Source organism: Arvicola amphibius, chromosome 8 (assembly GCF_903992535.2).
Source record: "Arvicola amphibius chromosome 8, mArvAmp1.2, whole genome shotgun sequence".
Lineage (NCBI taxonomy): Eukaryota > Metazoa > Chordata > Mammalia > Rodentia > Cricetidae > Arvicola > Arvicola amphibius.
The window spans coordinates 21,601,023-21,627,572 of record NC_052054.1 but is presented as its reverse complement, the minus strand read 5'-3'; the positions used below and the strand labels follow the sequence as shown (position 1 = coordinate 21,627,572).

At 39.7% G+C, this 26,550-nt stretch overlaps 1 protein-coding gene across 7 annotated transcripts in view; it reads left to right on the top strand.

Moving 5' to 3' along the window:
- Utrn (utrophin) overlaps positions 1 to 26,550 on the top strand; it is a 498,374-nt gene that overhangs the window by 213,215 nt on the left and 258,609 nt on the right. For all 7 annotated transcript variants that reach the window (XM_038338349.1, XM_038338350.1, XM_038338351.1 and 4 more), the window contains 9 exons: positions 832 to 1,023; positions 2,018 to 2,190; positions 5,384 to 5,531; positions 6,852 to 7,027; positions 10,327 to 10,462; positions 12,126 to 12,275; positions 16,040 to 16,115; positions 21,138 to 21,343; positions 23,863 to 23,980. In XM_038338349.1, the coding sequence (XP_038194277.1) occupies positions 832 to 1,023; positions 2,018 to 2,190; positions 5,384 to 5,531; positions 6,852 to 7,027; positions 10,327 to 10,462; positions 12,126 to 12,275; positions 16,040 to 16,115; positions 21,138 to 21,343; positions 23,863 to 23,980 (1,375 nt within the window). The remainder of the gene's footprint in view (positions 1 to 831; positions 1,024 to 2,017; positions 2,191 to 5,383; positions 5,532 to 6,851; positions 7,028 to 10,326; positions 10,463 to 12,125; positions 12,276 to 16,039; positions 16,116 to 21,137; positions 21,344 to 23,862; positions 23,981 to 26,550) is intronic.

The following is a 26,550-nucleotide window of genomic DNA, read 5'->3' as shown; positions in this document are numbered from 1 at the left end:
TACAGCAAAGGAGGCCTGAGTCCAGCACTTTAGGGCACATTAGTCTACTATGTCAGGTGTCTGTGCCCGGCCTTGCTGTCTCCAAGTTACATTGATATCATTTCATTCAGAACCCCCATGACATTTCTTGTGTTGGTTAATTAATTAATTCATCAATCAGTGAAACCCGGTCTCATGTATGTTGTCCTCACTGGCTTTGAACCAAAGGTTCCTCCTATCTCAGTGCCACACAGAGTAAGACAGATAGGTGTGTGCCACTGTGTCCATTGAGTATGCTTGGAAAACATGTTTAGCTTCAGTTTTGAGCAGTGTGGCCTACAAAGTATTTAATCTAATTGTGATATTGTGGAAGGGTGATGTAAAAACGATCTTAAGATGGTTTATTTCCTGTACTTGACAACAGACAACTTACTTGTGTTTCGTCAGAGCTCAGAGAAGCAGTTGTGCTTCCTGTTTGTTAGAGAAACGTAGACGCCAGGGATTGACGTTAGCTTCTCTATAGGGTGTGGCAGCAAACTGCGGATGGAAGCTAAAATAGAGTTTGTTGAGCTTCTATAGCAGCAATGGTTAAAATAGGAAAAAATATATTCAATGCTATTGTTTTCATTAGCATTTACTAATTTTATATGATATTGGTTTTGCTATATTTTTATGCATGTATACAATGTGTTTTGATCACATTCACCTTATCTACGGTTCTTGAAACTTTGGTTGGATGTCTAGAATGCTTCCATAAACAGTTCTGTAATTTTTTTTCCCTAGTTTGCTGTTACTTTTCTGGGGGAGGTTTTAAGATGCCTGAATTATTTCTTTGATTTTTTTTTTTAACAGACAATCTCTATCCAGCAGAGGAAAACGATTCCACTTTCTTCTGAAATTGCGTCATCGGCCCTCCCTGCGGATTATCTGGTTGAAATTAATAAAATTTTACTCACTATGGATGACATTGAATTATCGCTTAATATTCCTGAGCTGAACACCACTGTCTACGAGGACTTCTCTTTCCAAGAAGACTCTCTGAAGGTAAAAATCTAAGTGCTGAAAGGTAGTAGCCATGGTTAATAGATAAAGTGCAGAAACAGTGTAAGGATTCCCTTCCTCCTTTGTTGCTCCATTCCTTTCTTCCCTCCCTTCTCCCCCTTTCCCCTCCCTTTTTGGTTTATTAAAGGCAGGGCCTCCTTGGATAGCCCAGGCTAATTTGATGTTCACATCCCTCTCCCTTTGCCTGTTGGGAGCTGGGGTTCCAGGCATGAACCACTGTGCTCAGATGCTATTGTACTTACTTAAGATGATCAAAATCCTTGATTGTTCCAAGTCAGTGATACTATGTGTAAATAGTGAAGCTTTACTGTGTTCCCTGGAGGGATATAACAATTTTGTTTTTCAATTAAAAAAATGTGTGTTTGGATTTTTCTGTACGCACGGTTATTTGCAACAACAGAGACCTTATATTAATCAGATAGAAACTTGATTGTCATTTGTGTCAAATGCTGTCGGGTCATCCATATTGATTTAAGATTGGCTAGTTGCCCGGGTGTGGAATTGCATATTGATTGCCAGTTCAAGTTTTCAGTTCTTTGAAAGTTTCTTTTCCATATAGTTGATTGCACTTCTGTATAAAATCATAATAAAAATTTCTGAAGGAACTGGCATATGTGATGGATTTGATAACTCATTTTCTCATTTAAGCTACTGTGATTAGGCATTTAAAACTCTAATTCCAGATCTAAGCCTTTCCTTACCTTCATCGAATGTTGTTAAAGCCTTTCCTACATCCTGTCCGCAAGCCAGTCAGAACGTCAGGGAGGGCGCTTCCCCATCCACCGTTGTGATGGTTTTCCTCACATTTGGGCTAATATAGATTTTTACATAGAAAATTCCTCAGTTTGCACATGCAGCAGTAATTAGCCTCACTATTATTTTAAATGAATACTTTATGTGTAGACCTTTATCTGTGATTCTGTTATTTTTTTGTTACCTCTCTGATTTCTGTTTTTGTATGATGAAATGTTTGCAGGATATCAAAGATCAGCTGGACAAACTGGGAGAGCAGATTGCAGTTGTTCACGAGAAGCAGCCGGATGTCATCCTCGAAGCGTCTGGTCCTGAAGCCATTCAGATCAGGGACATGCTCAGTCAGCTGAATGCGAAATGGGGCAGGGTGAACAGAATGTACAGTGACCGGAAAGGGTAGGTGTGAGTTAAATGGATGTTTGAGTAATGTGAGGGCCGGTTCCTGGGTCACTGAAAGCGTCCATGTGTGTGTACATCAGGATCATGGAAACCACTTTCTACATCTTTTCTAATATGACCTGCTTCATAAATAGAGATGAGCCCCCATCCTTAAAGAGAAATGTGACCATAGGCCACCACCATTTAGAACATAGTATCTTGGTAGTATGGGATTACCTTTAGTTTTAGCATAAGGAAAGTCTCTCTATTTAATTAAAAGGGATTTTATTAATGTTCCTTTCTCTGGGATGCCATGATTAAAGTGAATGAGGAGCAGAGGCAGCTTCAGATAATTGGAATTCATATTCACCAGCTTCAGATAATTGGAATCCATATTCATCAGCTTCAGATAATTGGAATCCATATTCACCAGCTTCAGATAATTGGAATACATATATCACACCAAATTTTCTTTCTTTCTTTTTTTTTTTGCCCCTTAAAATCTCCTGCCTAATAGAATGTTTTGGAGCTTTTCTCTTAGTAGCCTTTGCACAGGGGCCTGTGAATAGGAGAAAAGAGAAATGGGCAAGATTTCTGTTTGGATTAGCTTGAGATAGCCCAATGAAAAGTACCGTGCAGCAGGGAGGTTATCACAGAGTAATCCACTGGAAATATTCAGATGCAAAAACAAGGGATCATACTGTCAAAATATTTTTTTGACAATTCATGTGGCTGTTCAATCATTGAAGAAATAGAACTCAGCTTTGTTGCTATGTAGAGTTTTAAAAATGGCCTCTTTGTGTAGTTAGGGAGCATCCTTATGTCTATCCTTATACGTATTTTTTGTTAGACCTGGGATAGTAGTTACTTTTCTCATTGCTGATACAAATACCTAATCAAAGCAACTTAGAGAAGGAAGGCTGTTCTGGCTTAAGAATTCAGGGGATTCAGTTTGCATGATAGGCTAGTCATGGCTGCAGGAGGAGGCTGTCTGGTTACATTACATCAGCAATCAGGAAGTGAAGAGAGAAGAGGAAGTGGGTTAGAATAAAATCTCCAAGCCTCCTAAGAGGTGTGCACTTTCTCCGTGAGGCCCTGTCTTCTTACGGTTCTGCTCATCCCAAACTGTACCAACAGCCAGTGATCATGTATTCAAACACATGGGCCTATGGGCCACATTTCACATTTAAATCATAACACTGGTTTTTTTTGTAAAGGGAGACTGCACTTTTGCTCTCCGGCTGCCTGGACCCAAATAATCATATAGCAACTATATTAATTGCAACACTGTTTGGCCAATGGCTCAGGTATATTTCTAGATAGCTCTTACATCTTGAATTAAGCTATTTCTATTAGTCTATGTATTGCCACGTAGTCATGGCGTTACCTCATTTTCTACATGTATTCTTTCCTTGGAGGCTGACTGGCCGTGGAGGCTGACTGGTGTCTACTTGACTCTGCCTACTCTCTGTCTACATCTCTGTTCAGATTTACTGCCTGGCTTTACTCTGCTACCATTGGCCAAAACAGCTTTATTCATTAACCAATAAAAGCAACACATATACAAAAGGACATCTCACATCAGTTATTAGATGAAGACAATTAAAGAATGAAAAGATGTTGAAACTCTGTATTATAACATGAAGTTGGCTACTGTGCCCTGCCAGTGGTATTTATGAACATGCCCTTCCTTTAGAACTCTGGCTAACTTTGACAAGACTAGTTCACCAGTATTACAGTGATGGGTTACATTGCTGTCTTATTTTCTCTTCGTGGTCAGTGGGATTTGAAGATTCTTCACAGCAGTGTGGCTTATCTTTTAATCCAAGGGATTGCTACTTATTGTTTCAAAATGTTTTGCTTCTTTACAGATATTATGTATGTTTTTTGTTTATTGTGTGACTACTTACAGTCTTTTGTATGTCACTTAAACTCCAGTGTGCCCTTTGACATACAACAAACTTAGTTTTATAAAATTATATCTGATAGTTGTTTCTTTTCTGATTGCATAAAAATAATAAAACTTATGTATCCTTTCCTTACATTTTCTGTGTGTGGGTAAGCAATTGTATGTGTTTTGAAAACAATCTTAGTTATTTGATTTGAAATTTCTGTTTAATGATCCATAAGAATTAGATTTTAGAATGTATTATGTGTTACAGCCCAGCTCAATAGCTATATACTCCACTTTTCAAATGATTCTTGGACAGTCTCTCTCTCTCTCTCTCTCTCTCTCTCTCTCTCTCTCTCTCTCTCTCTCTCTCTCTCTCTCTCTCTCTCTCGTTTTTTTTTGAGGCGAAGTTTCCCTATGTAACAGTCCTGGCTGTCTTAGAGCTCATTCTGTAGACCAGGCTGGCCTCGAATTCACAGAGATCCACCTGCCTCTGCTTCCCAAGTGCTGGAAATAAAGGTATGCACCACCACCATCCAACCTCGTTAGATAACATTTTGTCTACGCTAAATACTGACTGGCTCTGTTTTGGCTCATTTTTCTTAAACAAATGACCAATTTTCTCCAATAACTTTTATTGCCTTTATTACCTGTTGGTAATAATGTCATAATTGCATTTATTTATAATTATTTTATTTTATATTAATTTAATTCTGCTTTTTATGGTTTACTATGCCATCAATTTCAGTTAAATACCATATTTTCATTTTTAAATTATAAATTTCCTCATTTAGTTTAGTAAAATTTCTCTGAAATATTCTAGGATAATTATTCTTTTTTGGGGGGTTGTTCTAACTCTAAATGAAGCCTTCAATCTGTGATAAAGTCACATACTTTTTAGGAGGATAGAATAATTAATAATATTTTTATGTTTCATGGTACTTAAATGGTAAGGGTATAAATTTGGGTGGATTAAAATGCCTACAGTTAATCAAAAGTGGCTTTGTAAGTCAGAGAAGGCAAAAATCTTTTTAAAAAGCAGAGATAGTTTGCAGAGAGGAGGCAGAGAAAAGGCGATGGAGTTTGCACACTGTTTTGCATTTGGCATGAGGCTCAAAAGGTAATTAGTAAACGCAACCTACCTTGAAATGTTTTGTAGAACCAGAAGCTGTGATTTCACTCAATTTAAACTTTAAATAAGATGGTATTGACTGGCATTATTATTATTATTGATTATTGTTACAATTATTAAAGAAAACATGTTTCCAGGTAGTTCTGCAAAGCTGGGAAGCTCCTCTGATTCTGTTTCTTGTGCCCCAGGTCTTTAGCCAGTGTGGAGGAATGGAGGCAGTTCCACCATGACCTGGAGGACCTCACACAGTGGATATCTGAAGCTGAAGACCTCCTGGTAGATACCTGTGCTCCAGATGGTAGCCTGGACCTGGAGAAAGCCAGGGCACACCAGCTGGTGAGCACTTCCTGTGTCAGGAGGGATGTATGTGAAGTGTGGATGCTAGTTTTGATGTGGTTGCTAAGATATGTTACATAAGTTGGAAACAAATCTATTGGCTTTTTTTTCACATGTGCATACATCATTGTAGTTTTTTTTTTTTTGTTGTTTTGTTTTGTTTTTCGAGACAGGGTTTCCCTGTAGTTTCTAGAGCCTGTCCTGGAACTAGCTCTTGTAGACCAGGCTGGCCTCGAACTCAGAGATCCGCCTGCCTCTGCCTCCCGAGTGCTGGGATTAAAGGCGTGCGACACCACCGCCCGGCTATCATTGTAGTTTTTAATCACTGTCAGTTTTTGGTTCTACTCCTAGTTTCTAGTTTTGAAATTCTAAGGAATTTTGACGAGCATACAATTTAGAAAGCTCTATGCATACTCGTACCTGTGCTTTCTGCCCTTAAACACATAGGCATCCCATTTGTGTGTTCATGCATGTCAATGATAATTGTTTATGAAAGTATGCCATCCTCGATGGACAGGGCAAGCCTCTTGTGGGACTCAGCCTTGTGAATATGTAGCACAACAGCAAAGTCAGCTCTCCCGACACTAGGTCACTAAAGAGAGTGATGGAACAAGCACACGTTCAGTCTTCCATTGCCAAAGGTGTTTCTTGCTTTTCAAAATGTATCTTCTGTGAACAGTTCATGGGGAGTCAAAGTAGTGCCCCTCGCCCCTGCTTGTCAACAGGGTATGCATTTTTCTTGAAAATTTGAGTTACAGATAAGTATTTAGACTTGACTTTAAAGTAGTCTTAATCTGTGTCTTTAAAGCTTTTGCAGCCTGAGGCAATATCTAACATCTCAATAATATGCACATTGAGGATTGTTTATAAATGGCTGCACATAAAAGTTGTATTTGTGCACATGTATATGTAAGTGCATGTATGTGCACATGCGTGTGAGTGCATGTGTGTGTTACAAGGTTTTTTTTTACATACTTATTTGTAAGATGATAGGCAGTTCACTTAAATCATATGTGATTGGTGCTCCTGTTTGGACGTAAACAGCTGATAATTTGTTTCTTGTTATTAAGGTGTCCTGTGTCCGTATATTTTGCCTGACGACATTCATGAGGATAGTTTCAATTTTCAGATAGTTTTCACTTCCACGTGTCCCTGGAAATGTAATTAACTTGTTTGAAATCGCGTTGTGACGAACATAAAAAGCCCTCCCAGGGATTTCTTTTTGAAGCTCTTAAATTGATGCCGCACTATGGGGTGCACATAAGGTATCTGAAAAATTTGATTAAGCGGAGGAAATTGATGGTGTGTAATCTGTCACAGGAACTGGAAGAGGGCATCAGCAGCCACCAGCCCAGCGTGGTGGATGTAAACCAGACTGGGGAGGCCCTTGTGCACAGACTCCGCCCCTCGGATGCGAGTTTCCTGAAGGATAAACTGGCCGTTTTGAACCAGCGCTGGAGCAGCCTCGTAGCTGAGGTGAAGGATCGGCAGTCCAGGTGATAATTCAGTTCTGAGTGTTTTAGGAGAGGGGTGAAAATTTCATATAAAATACATGCTAATATATAATACCGTGATATAAGTACTGATGACATTTAAAACTTCTGCTGTCCGTATTCTTTGTGGTTGTTCACTCTTCTGTTCAGATGTTGTATGTATAAAATTTTCTTTGGTTCTGGGGTGATGGCTCAGTCAAGAAAGTGCTGGCCATGCAAGCATGGACCCTAGTTCAGATATCTGGCACCCATGTGACATGTTGGAATGCTCACTTTCTGTTGTAAAGAGGCTTCTTTGGTGAGGGATGAGAATTACACTTACTTAGGGGAATAAGTATAAATACCGAATGATGCTGAGTTAGCTAAATGACAACTGTAAGTTCATGTCCAGGTCCATAACTCACCAGCCTTTGGTAGCAGCCCAGGTTTCCAGTACCATGCATGGTTTCCATTTTGCTGAGCGGGCCTTAAGTCCAGTAAGAGAGCTGTTGGCTGCACAGCTGGATTATACCACTATCGCATGCACCCTGTGCCATGCGGCCACCGCAGCACTTCCAATCACTGTCTCCCCTCTACAAAGGAGAGGTATGACATCAGACAGATTTACGGGGACTAAATGAGACAGTATTTGGAAAATATTTATGTCTTAACTTTTCATGGTGAACACTTCCATTTTTTTTTTTTAGCATAGTTTCTCTTGAATTCATTCCCTCAGCGTGTTCTTTCTGTATATTGCTAATGGTCAATTAATTTAATCAATTTCATCAACATTCTCTGAGCTTTATGTTTAGCATTGGGGATTCAAATATCACAAAGAACTCGGACTAAGAAGATCAGGTTTAAAGGGGAAAGACTTTAAGGTGTGATTAAAGGCAACATCTGCATGAAGATGCTGCCACAGAGGCTGGAGCGATGGGCTGTGGAGTTTGGCATTAATGAAGAGGGATGCTGATGCTGATTTTCGAGGCACTTGTAACAATTTCCCATAAACTCTTTCTTGGGTGAGCCTTTGTGGTAGTCAGCTTTCTGCTGCAATCGTGCTCAACTGAGATGAGTTAGCTTATAAGGGAAGAAGCTTGATTTGGGGTCACAGTCTTGCAGGTGTCAGTCTGTGAGTGTTTAGCCCAATTGCTATGGCCTCGTGGTGAGATATCATGGCAAGGGTGCCCGCTAGAGCAGATGACTGCCTCATGGCCAAGAAACAGAAGAGGTAAAAAGGAAAAGGAGGCTCCTATGACAGATTCTCCTTCAGGGTCACACCCTCCATGAACTGAAGACTTCCCACCAGCTCACCAGGTTTTGTTAAATTTCCACCATTGCCCGATAGCCTTACGGGCCTTTGGGGGATGTCAGAGCCACACTGCGCTAACCAGGAGACGTGGGAGGTGTGAGTACCACAGCCATGGCACGGGAGAGATGTGCAGAAGAAGGGGAAACACTTCAGAACTTAGGTACTGTGTTCATTCCTGCCGCTGCTGGGATACGAACAGTGGCCGCAGAAAATTCTCCTACGATTTTCAGATGGCTATCTGTGGAGTCCGGTAGTCATTCCTCCCCAAACTAACAAGATAACTTTGACACATATTTTACTTAGTTTTTGGAAGTGCAATGAACAATACATCCCTTTCTTAGCTTCTGATATTTTCACTAAAGCAGTATTTGTTTTCATGAATTCATGGTAAACTTCACTCCTGTTCTGTAATCTATTTGTCTTGGGGCCACCTTGGAACTCCAAGAGGTCAGCATCATTGAACATGGCTACACTGATCAGTTTGCTTTGTATTGAGTGTCTGCAGGTCAATAGTCACATGGTTTTACAGTTTATGGTGCTATTCCTAAATAAGCAATTCCCGTCCAGTGTTTGGCCAGGAATTTATAATGTGTTTCTATGCATAGGGACAGTAAAGGGTACATTCTATTTAGCTAGTTTTCAGATGAAAGTGTTAGGTGACTCAAATCCATCTTATTGAAATTGCTTGACAATATTAGTTTCTTTTATAATACTAGTTTGAAAACATGAAATTAGTCATGTTTTCAATGAACTAATTTCAACTAATTCATAAATTAGTATGAAACACTGGAAATTTAATTTTTAATATTTCTGGAACAAAGTATTTTGGGTATCTCCAAAGTTGTTAGGTGAAATATTTTTAAACTCATTTTATTATAACTTCAACCATCATCTTTAAATACTTCATTTTTTTTGAAGCTGCATTTCTCCTTTTTAAAACTAAGTTAATTTTTCAGGAATTGTTATTGTTTTAAAAGTTTTTCAATAGTACTAAATATTATACTTTTCCAATATGACTGTTATCTAACTAACTGTTATCTATACTTATTAACTAAAATTCTGTTGTATCTACTGTATCATTATTTTATGATTTTTATGGTTAAAAATACAAAAGGTAGCATAGACATGAATTCCCGCTAGGGATGGCACAGTGTCATTCATTAGGGTGCTGCACGCAGTTTTGAATCAGCGTCCGATTGTAGTATCTTTAAAAATAACGACGCCACTAAGCTCCCAACAGCCTTTAAGCTTTTTTCTTTTTTAAATTGACAGTCTTATTTGTCACATGGATTCTGATCATCCTTGTGTCTTCTGACAGATGGCTGGTGTTCCTGGATGTTATTCTTACACCATTGAAAAGAACTAATTAGAGAGTCAGAGTTCTGCTTCCCTATTCCGCTCACTGCTTCCCTGGCACCCTTTAAAACTCTGGCTGTATTTCCCCTTGATCTCCTTTTCATAACGCATAGCTGTATTTCTATTAATGAACCCACCAAACATATTTCTCTGATACTTGTAGAAGATTTCAATGCTCAGTTTTTTCCTCATTCATATTTTTGCTGTCATATGGATGGAATGGAGTAATACTTGCTGCCTTAGGCAAATAAAATATAAAAGGATGTTTTTCTGTCTCCATGGAGAACTCAGAGAAAATTATGAATTTTTCCATATTACTTTATACAAGGACATTTTCATTTTTCCTTAAATAATACTTTATTATACAATAATAGCTGGCTTAAAAAATTCTTATTACCTTGCCATTTAATTTTTTAAGATGAGAAGATAAGATTTCTTTTTCCAGTATGTCTGAATTTAATTAAGGAAAAAATTCTTTAGTCTTATATATAATCTTTAGTATGGCAGTTGGTATACATGGCAATTAATATTAATTTAAACATATTTAATGTAATTACTTTTTCTGTTTGTTTTGTGGGGTCTGGATTTCCAAAACAAATGCACACTGTTCTGCTTAGTGATTTCTGTCAGCATTTTCCATACTGTTTTCTCTTAGGCTAAAAGGAGAAAGTAAGCAAGTGGCTGGATACAGGAGAAGACTGGATGAATTTATCTGCTGGCTGACAAGGGTAGAGAACTCTTTGCAGAAGAGCTCCTCCATGGACCCAGAGGAAAATCCACAGGAATTAACAGTAAGGAGCATGTCTCTGGATTTCCAGAGGCTTCTGATGCTTTTTCCCCCTTAGGAATATGATAGTTGTGCCTGAAGTGGAAAGGGAAATGAAGCTTTGTCCCCTGTGGTCAAAGATTTTTTTTTTTTTTTTTTTGGTTTTTCGAGACAGGGTTTCTCTGTGGCTTTGGAGCCTGTCCTGGAAAAATAAGCAGCCGTCATTTTGATCATGCAGAGATCAAGCAGAACACAAGTCGCCATGGCCTTACTATTAGGTTCAAAGATTTAGTAACTTACTTAGAATACAATACAGCCACAATGTATAGTTTTTAACTTTTAGGTTTAGAAGGAAATTGCTGCTTGTTATTTATCGCAGTGACTTTTACAGGAAAATTCTGTGTTGTGCAATTAACTCATCGCAGCTTGAAGCAGGCTTAGGGGAGCCATCCAGCAATCAGATCTCCTTCACTGATTCGTAGGCAATGGGAATTTGTAGCAGTTGTACACCTGCACATGTGCACATGCGCACATGCATGCACACACACTGTATAAAAATATGTGATGATAGATAGATATCACAATACCAACTCTCTGTGAATACTCATGTCCACAGCATTTGTAGTTTGTGTTCAGAATCTATGTGCCGGAGGAAATCATGGAACCGGCAAGATGACTCATCAGATAAAACATTCACCGCGATAGTCTGGTGACTTCATTCAAACCCCTACCTTTTTAATAAATCTGGATGTGATAGTATGCCTCTGTAGTACGGCATTCCTACAGCCAGATGCTAGGTAGAGACAAGAGAATTATCCAGAAGCATAAGGGCCAGCTAGCCTGGAGGTCTCAGTACAAGAGAAACCCCACTTCAGTAAGGGGGGAGAAGAGAACTGACTCACAAAACTCACCCTCTGACCTCCACATGTATGTGCATGTGCACGCGTGTGTGTGCACATGAACACACTTAAAATATTAACATACTCGCATGTGCACACAGACACACTTAAAATATTAACATCAAAAGATCGTGTTTGAATGAGAAAATATATACACACGCATATAAATCTAGAAAAAGGTATTTATCTATTTTGCGAAGTTTGGCTCATAGAGAAGTATGGTCCAAGTTGCAAAAGAAAATGATGGGAAATACGGGGCAAACGTTTATTAAATTTTTTTCCCTTGATGTATGAGAATACCCAATATTTCTACTTTACCTAAAAAGTCAATAATTTTCTTCAAATGTCCTGTTTGTAAAATATATGAAAGATGAATGAAAACAAGAAGACATATGTTGGGCCTGGAGGGATGGCCCAGCGGGTCAGAGCACTAACTGCTCTTGCAGAAGACCTAAGTTCAGGCAGGCTGCTTGCAATTGCCTGTAACTCTAGCTTCAAGGAATCTGATGCCTTCTTTTAGTCTCTGCATTCCATGTTCATACCTGCCTTCCAGTAATACATTTAATTAGAAATAGTAATAAAAGTATGTGTTTGTGCATGCATATACACATAAGTCTCTGTTTGTGTCCTGTTGGTAAGAGTGTGTTAACACTTTCAGCAAGCTTGCTTTCCATATAAGAATCCTGAACCCAGAATTTATAGGAATAGTTTCCCAAGAACGTTGTTAATATACTTCTGTAACCTTCCCTTAGGACCTTCTAACCACCTCTCTTCTGACGATGCTTTCAGGACTTGGCCCGAGAGATGGACGTTCAAGCTGAAAACCTCAACTGGCTGAACAGAACAGAACTGGAAGTGCTCTCAGATAAAAATCTGAGTTTGCACGAAAGAGACGAGCTTTCAGAAGGTTTGAGAAACGTGAACATGACGTGGAACAAGGTGTGCATGTGGGAATTCTGTAATGTTCCTCGTGTCTATTGACTTTTAGAATGATGCTTGCTTGTGTGTGTGTATGCATCAGAGGGAGGGAGGGAGGGAGGGAGAGAGAGAGAGAGAGAGAGAGAGAGAGAGAGAGAGAGAGAGAGAGAGAGAGAGAGAATGAGAGAATGAGAATGTACTATAGACAAGGGAATAACTTTTTTAATGGTTTTTTGAGAGAGGGTTTCTTTGTAGCTTTGGAGCCTGTTCTAGAACTAGCTCCTGTAGACCAGGCTGGCCTCAGACTCAAAGAGATCTGCCTGCCTCGGCCACCTAAGTGCTGGGATTAAAGGCATGTGCCGCCACCACCACCCGGCTACCCAATATTCAATAAAATCAATATCAGTAAAAGTTGAGGGGACAACTTTTGGAGTCAATTCTTCTCTTCCACTGTAGGTTCCAGGGATCAAACCCAAGTTGTTAAACTCAGGTTGCCAGGATTGGTGGCAAGTACCTTTCCCAGCTGAGCTGTCTTGCTGGCTCATATTTATTGGTTTTATGAGTAAAGAATCATTCTCTTGCTGCTGCTCTCAGAGTGCAAATACAGGCCCCGTATCCTTGGGCTTATTCATCTCTTTACAGTTCCATATTTCTGCACTCATCCTCACATGTATTCTTAAAGAATGCTTTATATTGCACACTGGATTCTTTGTCCTAGGGGATCTGTATATTATGTAGCACACCAAGTTATGAATGTCTGTTGGAATTTGGCAATAAAATGCCAGTAATTGCATTCTGAAAACAAAGACCTTAAAATAGCTTCTTGATGTCGGACATGACTTTCCCACATCTGTTTATTTTTGGTGATTGTATTCCTTCAGTATGTATTTATTACTAGGACCAGGTGGAATGTAGTGACATCTGACAAAAGTTACACTAAGATGAGAGTTGCTGCCTTATGTGATTACTTTGCTTTGCAGTGGAAATGATGAAATCCTAGGGTTCTTTTTATTTTGACTAGGTGCCCACTGCGTCCATGTATGTGACCTATGTGAGACGTTGAATGGATGCGTCCTGCCCTTGGCTCTCAGTCACTTTACTCTCTTTTCAATCCTATCAAACTGGAGGTCATGGCAAATGTGTTGTTCTACATCTTTAGTTCTGACATTTGGGTGGCTTAAGGCAGGAGGAGGGTATAGTCAAAGCCAGCCTTGGTTGCATAGTCAGATCCAATTTCAAAAAGCAGAGAGTAAGAAAAAAGAAGAGGAGGAACTAGAAGAAGGAAGTAGAATTATCCTGTATCTAATATATGTAGGAGGTCCCTTTTTTTACCTGCATCTCTGGCCTGTACCTTTCTGTACTCTACACTTGTACGTTCAGCGGCCTGTTCTATGTCTCTGCTTGGGTATCTAATAGGTGTTGCAAAATTTAAATTGAACTCCTGGTTTCTGCTTTACTCATGGACCCTAGGATATAACTCATCCCTCAGTTAATGATATGTCATTATTTTTGCTGAAATCAGAAATGCTGAGTCATTATTATAGCACATAAATTATTTATGTAAATTATATCTCAGTGAACTCAGTAAAGAGGCAACTCTTCCTTTTCTTACACACTCTTTGAAGCCACTGTCATCTGCTTCTTCCATGTACTTGATGGATGGTTTAAAGCATAGGTAGATGGCTACATGTGATAAGGCAAATGAGGAGAAAATTTTGATCTCTAGGTGTTGATTGGCCATGAATGTTTGTGCACAATTGTTTCAGCTTTCCTTACATTGGAAAAAAATAGCATTTTTTTTTGTATTGATACTGACTTGTCCCAAGCAATCATCATCCCTGGAAAAGCTCCCTTCCCAGGTCTCTTCTGCTACCCTTTCTCAGCATCATTTCAGCAAAGTAGCCCAAGCTTTGTTAAGATATGTGAGACCGACCCAGTAACTCCCCAGAACGATGTCCACTAACGATTTTCCGTCTTCCTGGGAGGAAAGCTGATGTCTTACTGTGATTTATAAGGCTACTCGTAGGCTGCCTTGCTGTTACCTCTGACTTTATCAGATGCTCTCTCTCTTGCCCTCGTCGCCAGACAGATTGGCTCCTGAGTCACTTGCCGAATCCATCTATATGTATTCAACCAGGGCATTCATTTTTATTAAAAACAGAGTATGTTGGTTGGTATTGGAGAGAAAAGGATATGGTGGTCAGTTTGAGAGCACGGTGCTAGACAACACTGAAGCTTCCCTTACTGCAGGAATTGAATTAATATAGATTTTAATATTGCCCACTTTGTAGAATTATGGCATGTAGGACAAAGCAATACTTACTATGTGGGGAATCTAAAACATGTTAGGAACCACTATTCTGGAATATTTCATTCATTTGATTCTGTTATATACTTAGTAGGTCTTTGTTGCATCCCTGGTTCATTTTAAGAATGAGGAGCATAGGAAAAATGATATTGCTTATCACCTAGTGGGTTTGTCATGGATAAGACAAAGAAACCAAAAATTAAAGCTTTGAAGCTAGGAATATATAAGGACACTTAGCACACTTCAAGGTAGCCAAAGAAGGCCTGTGTGGAGATCAGATCTTCTCTAGGCTAACTTATAAAAGATGAGTAAGCACTGCTCAGGTGAGGGATGAAGGAATGGACTTTGTAGAGGGGAAACACAGAAAGTGGGAGGGTCTAGAATAGGCACTATGAAGTGCATATGTGTCCTAGAATGATATACAGTAGACACCTGAGTGATAACTCTAGAGACCAGATCCTGTATATTGAACATGTCTGGCACTCAATGGAATTTGAGCTCTGTCTTGAGAATTCTCCACTTTGAGGGAAATGGACATCTATTGTTGTTTTTGAAAGATTCCATAGCTGTCCTGCAGGGAAGGATGGAGCCATTCTAAGAATGGATACAGAAAGATCAGGTAGGGTCTTGAGAACTGCTTAAGAAGGCCATTTCAGGCAAGATAGAGACTATGAATTGAGATTTGGATGTGTTTGTTCATTCATTTGACAGAGAACTGAATGGAAGTTATATATTATTGAGGGAAGGGTACTTAGCCTCTGAAAATTCTATAGGAAAGAAAGAGTGAGATGGCATTGGATGGGTGAACAGAAAACCGAGCTTGTGAAGGAAACTTAGAGAAATAGGGAGAAAGTCAGACTTATAGATGTGTAGCTAGAGCTTACTCTCCCATCTGCCAGTTCCCGAATGACCATTCTGCGGCTTCATATTAATTCCAAACTGTTTGGCCAATGGCTCAGTCTTATTACTAACTAGCTTTTACCTCTTAAATTAACCCATTTCTATTAATCTATGTATTGCCACAATGGTGGTCATGTTGTTACCTCACATCTTGCTTCTTTGATGTCTCTTGGACCCTGCCTTCTTTCTCCCTGTCTCTCTGAATTTCCCACCCTTGGTATATACTCTGCCCTGTGATAAGTCAAAATGGCTTCTTTATTAACCAATGGTAATAAAAAGTATTCCCAGCACACAAAGGGGCATCCTACATCACAGATGTTTACAGGAATTTAGTTGCAAGGAAAGTAGACAGCTTCAGTGATGCAAATGGGTCACAGTTGAGCACTGGTTGGCATTCTTGAACTTAATGTCCGGGAAGATAAGGGCTCCAATAAGATTACAGTGTACAGCGAAGGTGGAGATGCAAGCTTAGGTGTTAACCAAGAGAAAGCTGGATGAGCTATCATTTAGAAGAGTGGCTGTCTTTTGAACATACAATCATCTTTATTTTCTCTCTGTGCTTGACTTGATGCTACAGATATGCAGAGAAGTGCCTAGCATACTGAAGACACGCACCCAGGATCCCTGCTCTGCCTCACAGACAAAGATTACTGGTAAGATATCACTTATTCTTTAGGGATTATTTTTATCAGCATGGATTTACAGTATGAGATTACTGTTAGAATAATGCTGGAGGAAAAAGTTATGCAATTTCTGTTTATAATCTTGAATTTATACTGTTTGGATGCTCAGTGTGGAAAATCATCAGTTTGGTTGAAGAGATTTTTCGTTCCCTGATACAAGAAATACCAAGAAAATCATGGGTCCAGCTCAATGAAGGAGAGAGGCTAGGTGGAAAATATTAAGTTAATTTAATGGAGAGATGCAGCAGTCATCAGATATAACCTGCCACAACGACATACGTGTAGTGTGTTTGATTTGTCCCTGATCATGGGGTGGGGTTTTGAAAGCTTTCACCTCCCAGGAAATCATGCACTAGCAAACATTATTCCCTTAGATATGGAGAACATTGTGTGTTTTCTCATAATTTCTGCTTCTTTCCTTCTATCTCTGTCCCAAGTAGATCATGTAGCCACTGTCTCTGCTGCCTTGTAGACTCTCCAAACTGCCTTGCTCTCCTTGCCGTCTGTGAGTCTCCGGACAGATTTCAGATGTGATTAACCCTGGCCACCCAGTTCTCTTTGCCAGTTGCTCCTGGAGATTTTCTTACCTTTGTTCATTGCTCCACACATCTCCCCCTCCCAACTCCACGGCCCACCTTCTGCCTCCTACCTGTGGTCACCTTTCCATCTCTTCCTCTTCCACCTCCTCTTTCTCCTTTTCTCTTTTGTCTTCTGAGAATCCATAACATATGTGCTTCCTTCTTGATGTTGAGACTTGTGTACGACTCAGGGTGGATTCTGTATTGCTGACTTTCCCCAGCACCTTGCATTAGAAATCCCTGTGGACCAATTGATTTTCTTGATTCATATCTAAAACACTTGAACTGACATTTTGCTGATTCAAAAAAATATGCAGCTTTAATTCCAGGAACATAAAGAAAAAATTTGCTGCACGGTATGCAGCTGTAAAGCTTTATCTTTTTTAAAAAGCATCATTATGACAGACGAGCAGGGAAAATGTATATATGCTTAGCTGTATAAAATACCGGCAGAAAAACCTCTTTACAGCAGGCTTGTTTTCCTTAGGACAGTCATCCTCAGAACAGATATGAGACCTGAAGCCAATCTCAGTGTGACTATCCTTCTACCCAATACTTTTTGCTTTTTAAAAAATTCTGTAGTTTTGGGCTGGAGAGATGGTTCAGAGGTTAAGAGCATTGCCTGCTCTTCCAAAGGTCCTGAGTTCATTTCCCAGCAACCACATGGTGGCCCACAGCCATCTGTAATGGGGTCTGGTGCCCTCTTCTGGCCTGCAGGTATACATACAGACAGAATACTGTATACATAATAAATAAATAAATACAAAAAAATTCTGTAGTTTTCAAATGGTGTGTCTGTGTGTGTTTCTGTGTTATGTGTACGTGGGTGCAGGTGCCTGAAGAGACCAGAAGGGGCTGGATTCTCTGGACCTGGAACTACTGGCCATTGTGAGCTTTCCCTGGTAGATGCTGAAACTGAGCTTGGCTCTTCTGCAAGAGCAATATGTGCTCTTAACTGCTGAGCCATCTCTCCAGCCCCTACTCAATGTTTTAGCTTAGTGTTTTTTTTCTTCTAAAATCATATTACAAGTAAAATGAACCATTTTTAAAATAAATAATTCAAGAACTTCTAATTCATTGATAGTGTTGTGCAAGCTCCTCCTCTACGCAGCTCCGAAATATTTTCTTTATTCTGAAGTTAGAGTTCTTGGCCCCTGAGCAGATTCTCAACCCCTCCCCACCAACTCTCAGCCTCTGGTATCCATCAGTGTGCATGGCATTTCTATGGATTGGTCCCTCTTGAATATCTCATGTAAATGGAATGACATTAGGTTTCTTTTATTTAGCATAAGAGATTTCAAAATTGTTGGTTATCAATATGCTTAAAAATGGCAATAATAAATCTGTTATACTTCAACAAAACATAGTTTTATAATTTCGACATCAACTATGTTTGGAAGCAAGATGAAAATTAAAAAATCGACATTGTTTACCTTTTATAATCTCCTAAGCATCTGGTTCTGCAGGTGATAGCTAGGTTCTCATTTATGCTTCTGGGTTTTGTCTGTAGTGATGATGTAAAGCCTAAATGTGGTGACGCGCCATTGTGTGCCTGGCAGAGCAATTCAAGCAAATGACTGTGGTGGTGGTGACAGCAGTGGTGGTGGTAGTGGTGGTTTTGGTGATGGTGGTATTACCAGCAGTCAGATATCTTGTAAAAGGCATAATCAGGCCAGATCTTTTCCACTGCCCATTCCCAGTCTGTGACCTGCCTACTTTGTTGGTCTGTGACTGCAAAGTACTTTGCTTTAATTTGTACTTTCTCGGTTTTCATGTTGAACTGCTTTTCTTGTTATCTCTGTAGTGGGTTATCTGCTGCCTTGTCCAGGGTTTTAAAGCATGAAGGCGTTTTGGTTACTAATAAATTTTATGTGAATAGCATTTGTCTTCTCTCTTAGTCTTTGAGAGATTTTTTTTAAATTTAAATTTAAAGTGCATTGGTGTTTTTCCTGCATGTATGTCTGTGTAAGGATGCCAGATCTCCTGGAACTGGAGTTACAGACAGTTATGAACTGCCTTGTGGGTGCTGGGAATTGGACCTGGGTTCTCTGGAAGAGCAATCAGTGCTCTTAACCACTCACTGAACCATCTCTCCAGTCCCCAGTGATTTTTTTTAAAATACCTGTTTGTAGCACTTGTCTCAGAATTTTAGATCTTTAATAGTATGTTAATAGTTTTAGTAGCTTTGCCTGTCTTTGTGTGTGTGTTCTTTGGAATCAAATATATTCTTTTGCATCTTAATTCCTTGATTTCAGTGCAACTAATTTCTCTTTATGCACATGAAGTTAAATTCGGTTGCATCCTTTCCCCATGCTAAGTATCAGGTAGCACTGCTTGCTGAACAATAAATTCTTCAACACCCGTCTGGAATGTTGTCACTTCCAAATTCTTTGCCCCCTGTGCCCTGTGGCTCTTCATTCCTGTTCATCCATTGAATTTCTGAGTTTACTATATAGGAAGGTGGTTACCATTGGTCAAAAGTACAACTAAATTGCTGACAGCTCATGTTTCCTTGCACAAATATTTCTTTTAAGATATAGTGTGTGTGTCTTTCTATGGCACAACTAGACATTTGCATCTATCATTTTGCCAAGCTGCATACGTACCAGTTGGGGTTTTTGTTAGAATTGTAGGTTCAGGGTAGATGTAGGTATTATTTTAACTCCATCTCATATTGACACTAGAGCAATGTAACTGTTAACTTCTCTTCATTAAGAAACAAAAGCAAGCAATTGGAGAGATGGCTTAGTGGTTAAGAACACTGACTGTTTTTCCAGAGGATCTGGGTTCAATCCCAGCACCCACATGGCAGCTCACAACTGTCTGTAACCCAGTTCCTGGGGTATCTGACGGTCCCTTTTGGCTTCTGTGGGTATCAGGCACACACATGATGCTTAGACATATATCCAGGTAAAACATCCATACACATGTCAAAAACATTCATACACATAAACAAAAAACAAAAATCTTAAAACAAAGAGTAAGAGCCATTTATCAAATCTTTGGAGGAGACAAGCAGTTCATACTTGACTTTTTGGAGGCTGTGTGAGATCATGCTGCAGGTAACAGTGCTTCCTATGAAATGCGAGAAATGACTCCTAGAAGCCAGCCTGGCACCTCTGCACACACAGACAACAATAGTAAATCAAATAAAAAAGTCCTAAGAGGATTGTCTTCTCCACCATGACCTTGTTTTCATATGGTGGTTAAGATTTAAGTGTTTACAAAGCAGGAGCTGGGGAGGAGGGGCAGAAGAGAGGAGATGAGATACACACTTCAGAAAGAAAATCAAACTAACCAAGAGCCAGGCAATTGCATTGTTTTCATGCGGAGACAAGTGGTTATTTTTTTCATCTGAATTGATAAGAAGACAGATTTTAAAACAAACAAGCCTACAGTTACTTAGTTTACCACATGTGGTTCAGAAGCATAAAAATACCTTTATTACTAATTAAAATAATGGCTGCAGGTGTGCATTTGTGTGCACCAAGATGGAGCCCTGTTGACGTAGATGTAGGATGTTCAGCCAGTTGCTGGATATGTAAATTCTGTTCGGCCAGGAAATGAAATGTTGTCTGATTCAGTAATTCTCCTTTGGGAAATCTCTGTTAAGTTAGAGGATGAAAATGTGGAAACACTCTACACAAAAAGACTTTCCTTTTAGACCCTTCGCTAAAGAACAGATTTCAGGAGATGTCTACATGTACGGTTGAATGGAAGCATGTTATAAAAGTCAGTGAACACATGCGTATATTCTCATATAGGTATTCATGTAATAGTTCATTAAGAATGAGATACACAGTCCAGGTGTGGTTCTGCGGGCCTTTTATTCCAGAATACAAAAGGCAGAGTAAGGTGGATCTTTATGAGTTTGAGGCCAACTGGTCTACATAAAGAGTTCCATCCTAGCTAGAGCTACACTTTGAGACCCTGTATCAGAGAGAGGGAGAGAGAGAGAGAGAGAGAGAGAGAGAGAGAGAGAGAGAGAGAGAGAGAGAGAGAGAGAGAGAACACGAAATATGCAGATATGATAGCATTAAATGAAAAAGAACAGAAAGATTAGGAATAAATTGGCTTTATAATTGAATAAGATATCTTGACCCAATGAAACCACGCTTCTAATTTTGTCATGCTTTGTGTGTTTATTTGCTGGTTTGGTTTTCTGTTAGTATTGATCATATGTGCATTATTGACAGCCTGGAACTTTGTGAGGCTCTATGTTGTATTGGATGTATGGCTATCAAATAAGTACATGTGGTTATTTCAAGCCGTGCCATTTCAACATGAAAAACAAGAGCTTCTCAGAGAAATAAAATTTGACTTAAATACACGCACATGTCTGCATGCCAGTGCCTACATATCACAGTCATCACATCCTGCTGACCATTTCTGTTTCGTTACATCCTTATTTCAGCTCACCCCAATGTCCAAAAGGTGGTGCTAGTATCATCTGCTTCGGATATGCCTCTGCGAGCCCCAGAGATCTCAGTTCCCGCTGATCTGGATAAAACCATCACAGAGCTGGCTGACTGGCTGGTATTGATCGACCAAATGCTGAAGTCCAACATTGTCACTGTGGGAGACGTGGCAGAGATCAATAAGACAGTTTCCCGGATGAAAGTAGGTGCAGAATGGAAAGGCTTGTCAAGGCAACCCCCTCACTTTGGATCTCATTTGTTTATCCTAAATTCTGACGAAAGGAGATTTAAAACAATTCTCCTCTGCCAGGCAGGGCTAACTCCAAAGAGAAAACTTTTCTTCTCTTAGCTCATGTTGGTCAAACAGAACTGAGGACTCAGTGTGACACTCCAACAATGATGCCATACAGCTGGGCATAGCATAACTGTAAGCTGCTCTTCCATTTAATGCCAAGTATAGTATAGGATAATTTCTAAAAGTATGTTTTTCTTTCTGATTTTATAATAAGTTCATTTACTTCTGATTTTAGAATGTCTTCTGACTATATATATATATATATATATATATATATATGTATATATGTCTTCTTAGAAATGAATGTCTTCTAACTATATATAATTTTCATTAAGAGAAAAAATACACAGCGTGCGCACACACAAACACACACACACACACACACATATGTGCATTTTTTCTCTTAATGAACATTGTCCACCAAGCAGCAACTTGAAAAATTGTTTTTTCATATTTAGTAGATTATCTTTATAGAGCAACACTGAAAGAACTATTCTAAATAGAAATACACAATAAAATAATAGCTATTCCTAATGTCTACTAAGTGCTTAACATGGGATTAAAATTTTCTTATTTTCGCATATATCATCTCATAACAACTTGGTGAGATAGGCGCTGATTATTCCCATGTTGCCAAGAGCTCCACGTGTCTAAGACTGTGGTTCTCGACATGTGGGTTGCGACCCCTCTATCTTTCTCAGTGGTCGCATATCAGATATCTTGCATATCATTTATTTACATCAAGATTCATCATAGTAGCTAAATGGCAATTATGAAGAAACAACAGTAATAATTTTATGGCTGGGTTGTAATTGCAGCATGAGGAACTGTATTAAAGAGTTTGCAGCATCAGAAAGGTTGAGAACCTCTGCTCTAAGAGGTCAAGGAGGTGAGCACATCAAACAGATGAGCTCTGGCAAAGAAGTTTCTAATAAGTGTCACAAGGGTTGTCAGCCACCTGTTAAAGGAGACCGGCTGAGGAGTGGGTGGGATGCTTCTATAGCCATGCATTGGAGGTGGGCTTTTGAGATATAATGTGAATGCCATTGTGCATTGCAGACAGACAGCTTGGGTTTGATAGGGAACTTTATCAACATTTTGTGCAAGAGGTTTTTTTTTTTTTTTCCCTAGAAAGTGATGCTTTGGAAAAGCAACTTAATTCTTTGAGGAGGGGCTCGCAAAGCTGCGTAAAGCCCTGTGGACTCTAAGAGTCCATAAGCAGCTGGCAAGCATCACTCCCCATTATTTTTGTTTTCTGAATTGTGGCTGGGAGCCGCTGATAACAATGCTTTGCTTTAGTAGAAGGTGAGGATGGATGGCAGGCAAGAGATGCTTAAATCAAGGAAAAGAGCCCTTTGTGAGGGGCTGAGATGCTGCTGCTTCCAAACAGAGGAAATGGAAAGGAGGAAAATAGAGCACAAATGAGCATTTGAGTAACTTAGTTTTGAATTTGTTGTGCCCAGGGAAGGAAGTCGGCAGCCTTCTTAGAATCAAGCCCTGGGATCTAGAAGTGAAGCGTGAGTCATTACTTTGGGAGTGCTTGTCCCTGGAGGAGCGAGTGAGACCTACAGAATTAGTGAGCTCATAGCAAGATGGCTGGGCAAATCCTTTCACATGCTGTTTGTACTGCGAGTTGTGTTTTCTAATCTTTATGGCATTTTTTAGATCTATAATTAAAATAGACTCTTCCTGGAATTCTTAGTCCCTGTCTTATTTATCAACTAAGACACATAGTCCATGAAAAAGGGGTGGCTCATTTTATAGTTGATTCATTTGCAGTTACTGTAACTATTGCTTTTCTAGTATGCTGCTTTCATCTTTATAGGGCAGTAGTTCTCAACTTTCCCAGTGCTGAGACCCTTTAATACAGTTCCTCACATTGTGGTGACCCCCAACCATAAAATTATTTTTTGTTGCAACTTCATAACAAAATAGCTATTTTTTTGTTATGTTTAGCTATGTTTTGTTATGAATCATAATATAAATGTTTTTGGAGATAGAGGTTTGCCATAGGGGTCATGACCCACAGGTTGAGAACTGCTGTTTGGGGCGGGGGGGGGGGGTCCTTATGTGTATTCATATCTGATATAGAACAGGGCCACAAGGAGTCCGCAGCAATAATTGCTAATGTTTTCAGAGCATTTTCAGGGAGTGTTCCTTGATTTAATTTCCTTAGGTGATGTAACTGAGCTAGGGGCAACATGGGAAGGGCAGTTCCCTCTCCTGGTTACTTCGTTGCTTCCTGAAAGATCTGTCATTTGAACTCAAGGCCTGTGACTTCAGATCAAGTACCCTTCCTCTGATGCATTGCTGATGCTTGGTTGCCTCTTAGAGAAGAAAACATACAACTGCTACCTCTAAACTTGTTTGCAGTTAGGGACTTGGTGGATGATGTCTTAATCCCCTTCCATCTTGTCTCTTGCCAGATCACAAAGGCTGATTTAGAACAGCGCCATCCTCAGCTTGATTTTGTATTTACATTGGCACAAAACTTGAAAAACAAAGCTTCCAGTTCAGATGTGAGAACAGCAATCACAGAAAAACGTAAGTTAAAAAAAAAAACCATATAGTCTATAGAATATCAGCCACTCTCCTTAATGTTCACACACATCTTCAAAGATTACTCTGCTGGAGATTGTTATTTGGTAATTGATACTCTTCGTTTAGGAGGAAATAGTTCTCTCTCTCTCTCTTTATTTTTGAAAGCCTCCACATACCTCTCTTCTGAACTCTTATACATTTGCTTTTTTTCCTCTTATGTTAGTGTTTTTTTTTAAGGACATCAGATGGAACAAAGCTAGCCAAGCTCCTAGTCACACAAATCCATTCTGCCATTTTTCTCCACTCACTGAAGCTAGGTATCACCATTTCTTCTACACTTCCCTCAGAATTCACTCCGTACATGCTTTGTGATTGGCTTCATGCGGGGATGCCTTAGTTAAGAGGATAATTAAACAACCAATAAAATGAACATAAGAAATATTTGCAGAGAAATGTCCCTGTGTGGAGTTAGTGGTTGAGTTAAGGTTCCTATGTTTTTTTAGCACACAGAACCAAGACTGGATTCTTAGGAATGGTGTCTGGTGGCCTTCATTTTCTTTTTCCTCTGTCCCTGTTCCCTGTAGATCCCTGCCCACTCTGGATCATTGTTCAAAGCTCCTGGCACTTCTGCCCATTTCCTTCTATTCATACTTTGTCTGCTTTGTTTCTTTGTTTCCATTTTAGTCTCTTCTCCACCGGAGAAATTACTCAGCAGCTAACATATTACTCACTTCATGTCTCCTGCCCACTCACCCGTGTTCCCCAGTGGACCCTGTTTCTTCTCTTTAGTTCCTGCTACAGCCTCTTTCCCCATTAATCCACTGTAGATCTCTTAGCTCCTTTCATTTTCTCTCCCATGCACACTCGGGGCCTCTGGGCCTCCCATTAGGTGGATGTCAAAAACTCAGTAAATACGTGTGAGAATGTGAACTGGGTGAGCAAAGTTGAATTTTTCTTGAGGAAAGGAAGTCAGCTGTAGGTGTGGTAGATGCTTTCTGTTTCAAAATAAATGGAACAGTGTGGTTACTAAAGGAGATGATGGAAACTTTCAGTGACTCATTTTTACTCAAAGAGACACTCTGTGTCAAGTTTCCTGAGTTTGTTCATTAATTGATTATAGATCTTGTGCAATGGGGGACTCGGGAGGGATCTGTCCTCTCTCTCTTGGTGGGAGAGCTCTGTTCCTGGCCCTAAACCCTTTCCAGCAGCCTTCCACTTTGCTTTATTATCATCATCTTATCAGGACTTACTTTAATAGATCTTTTTAAAGGCACAAATTGGACTCAAACTTGCCTTTAATTTATAATTATACTACCTCCACTTCCTGGGCTCTAGGACTGCTGGCTGGCATCACGTTGTCAAGCTTCTCTAGTGTTGCTGCATGAACCTAGGACTTTCTGCATGCTAGGAAAGTGCTCTCTTGGCTGAGCTAGCCCATCTCTCATTATTATTATTATTAATTATTATTATTTCCATCTTCCCTCCCCTACTTATTTCTGTCTCTGACCTCTATCTCCTCCTCCTTCTCTTTCTCCTCATCTCTCCCCCACTTTCCCTCCCTCTCCCAACGAGTCTTCATCATTACTTATTGTATGCAAAAAGCCCTTATCAGCTTGTGTGTCATTAATAGTAACTTGTGTTCATCGTTTACAATGAATAAGGGAATTTGTTCGATACTTTATCTTGTATTTGTTCAAATTAATGAGCTGTATCAGTAATAGAATTGTCAATAAGTACTTTATTTGAGTTTTTAACCGAAAACTAGAGTATCGCCATAGCTTTATCTTCCCGTTCCTTGAGTTAAAACCTTCAGCAATTTCTTTACATCATTAAAACAATGTAACATAAAACATATCTCATTGGATAATTTTTTTTTTTGGTTTTTTTGAGACAGGGTTTCCCTGTAGTTTCTAGAGCCTGTCCTGGATCTAGCTCTTGTAGACCAGGCTGGCCTCGAACTCAGAGATCCGCCTGCCTCTGCCTCCCGAGTGCTGGGATTAAAGGCGTACGCCACCACTGCCCGGCTTCATTGGATAATTTTTAAAAATTATAACTCATTGAGAAGTTTCATAGAGTTTATGACATGAAAGTCCTTCAGCCTTCAGAACAACTCTAAGCTGATAGTATGTACATCATGGAAATATGTGCACCAAGTGTTTGCTGGTACCTTTGGAGGATACAGTGGGGTGCTGGATCTCCTAGAAGAAGTTAAGAGGTGGTTGTGAGCAGCCTCCATATGGGTTTTGGGAACCGAACCTGAGTCTTTTGCAGGAGCAGCAACTGCTGAGCCTTCACTCCAGCTCCCCGGCTGGAGTCTTGTCTTGTAGTTAAGTGTTTTCTAGGGCTTGATCTTCTCAGCCCTTGCGGTTGTCTCCCATCCGGAGCACCGCTGATCCTCGTGTTTGCCATCTGTGGGCTGATATGTAGAACTTTTATTTATTGATATTTCAGCTCACCATCATGAACTTTCCCTGTAGTCATGAAGCAAAAGTTCAAATTTCTGTAGATCTTTCTTTTTTAATCCATGATTTAAAAATGAAAATGAAAAGAAAGGAGAGGATAGAGTAGTATTC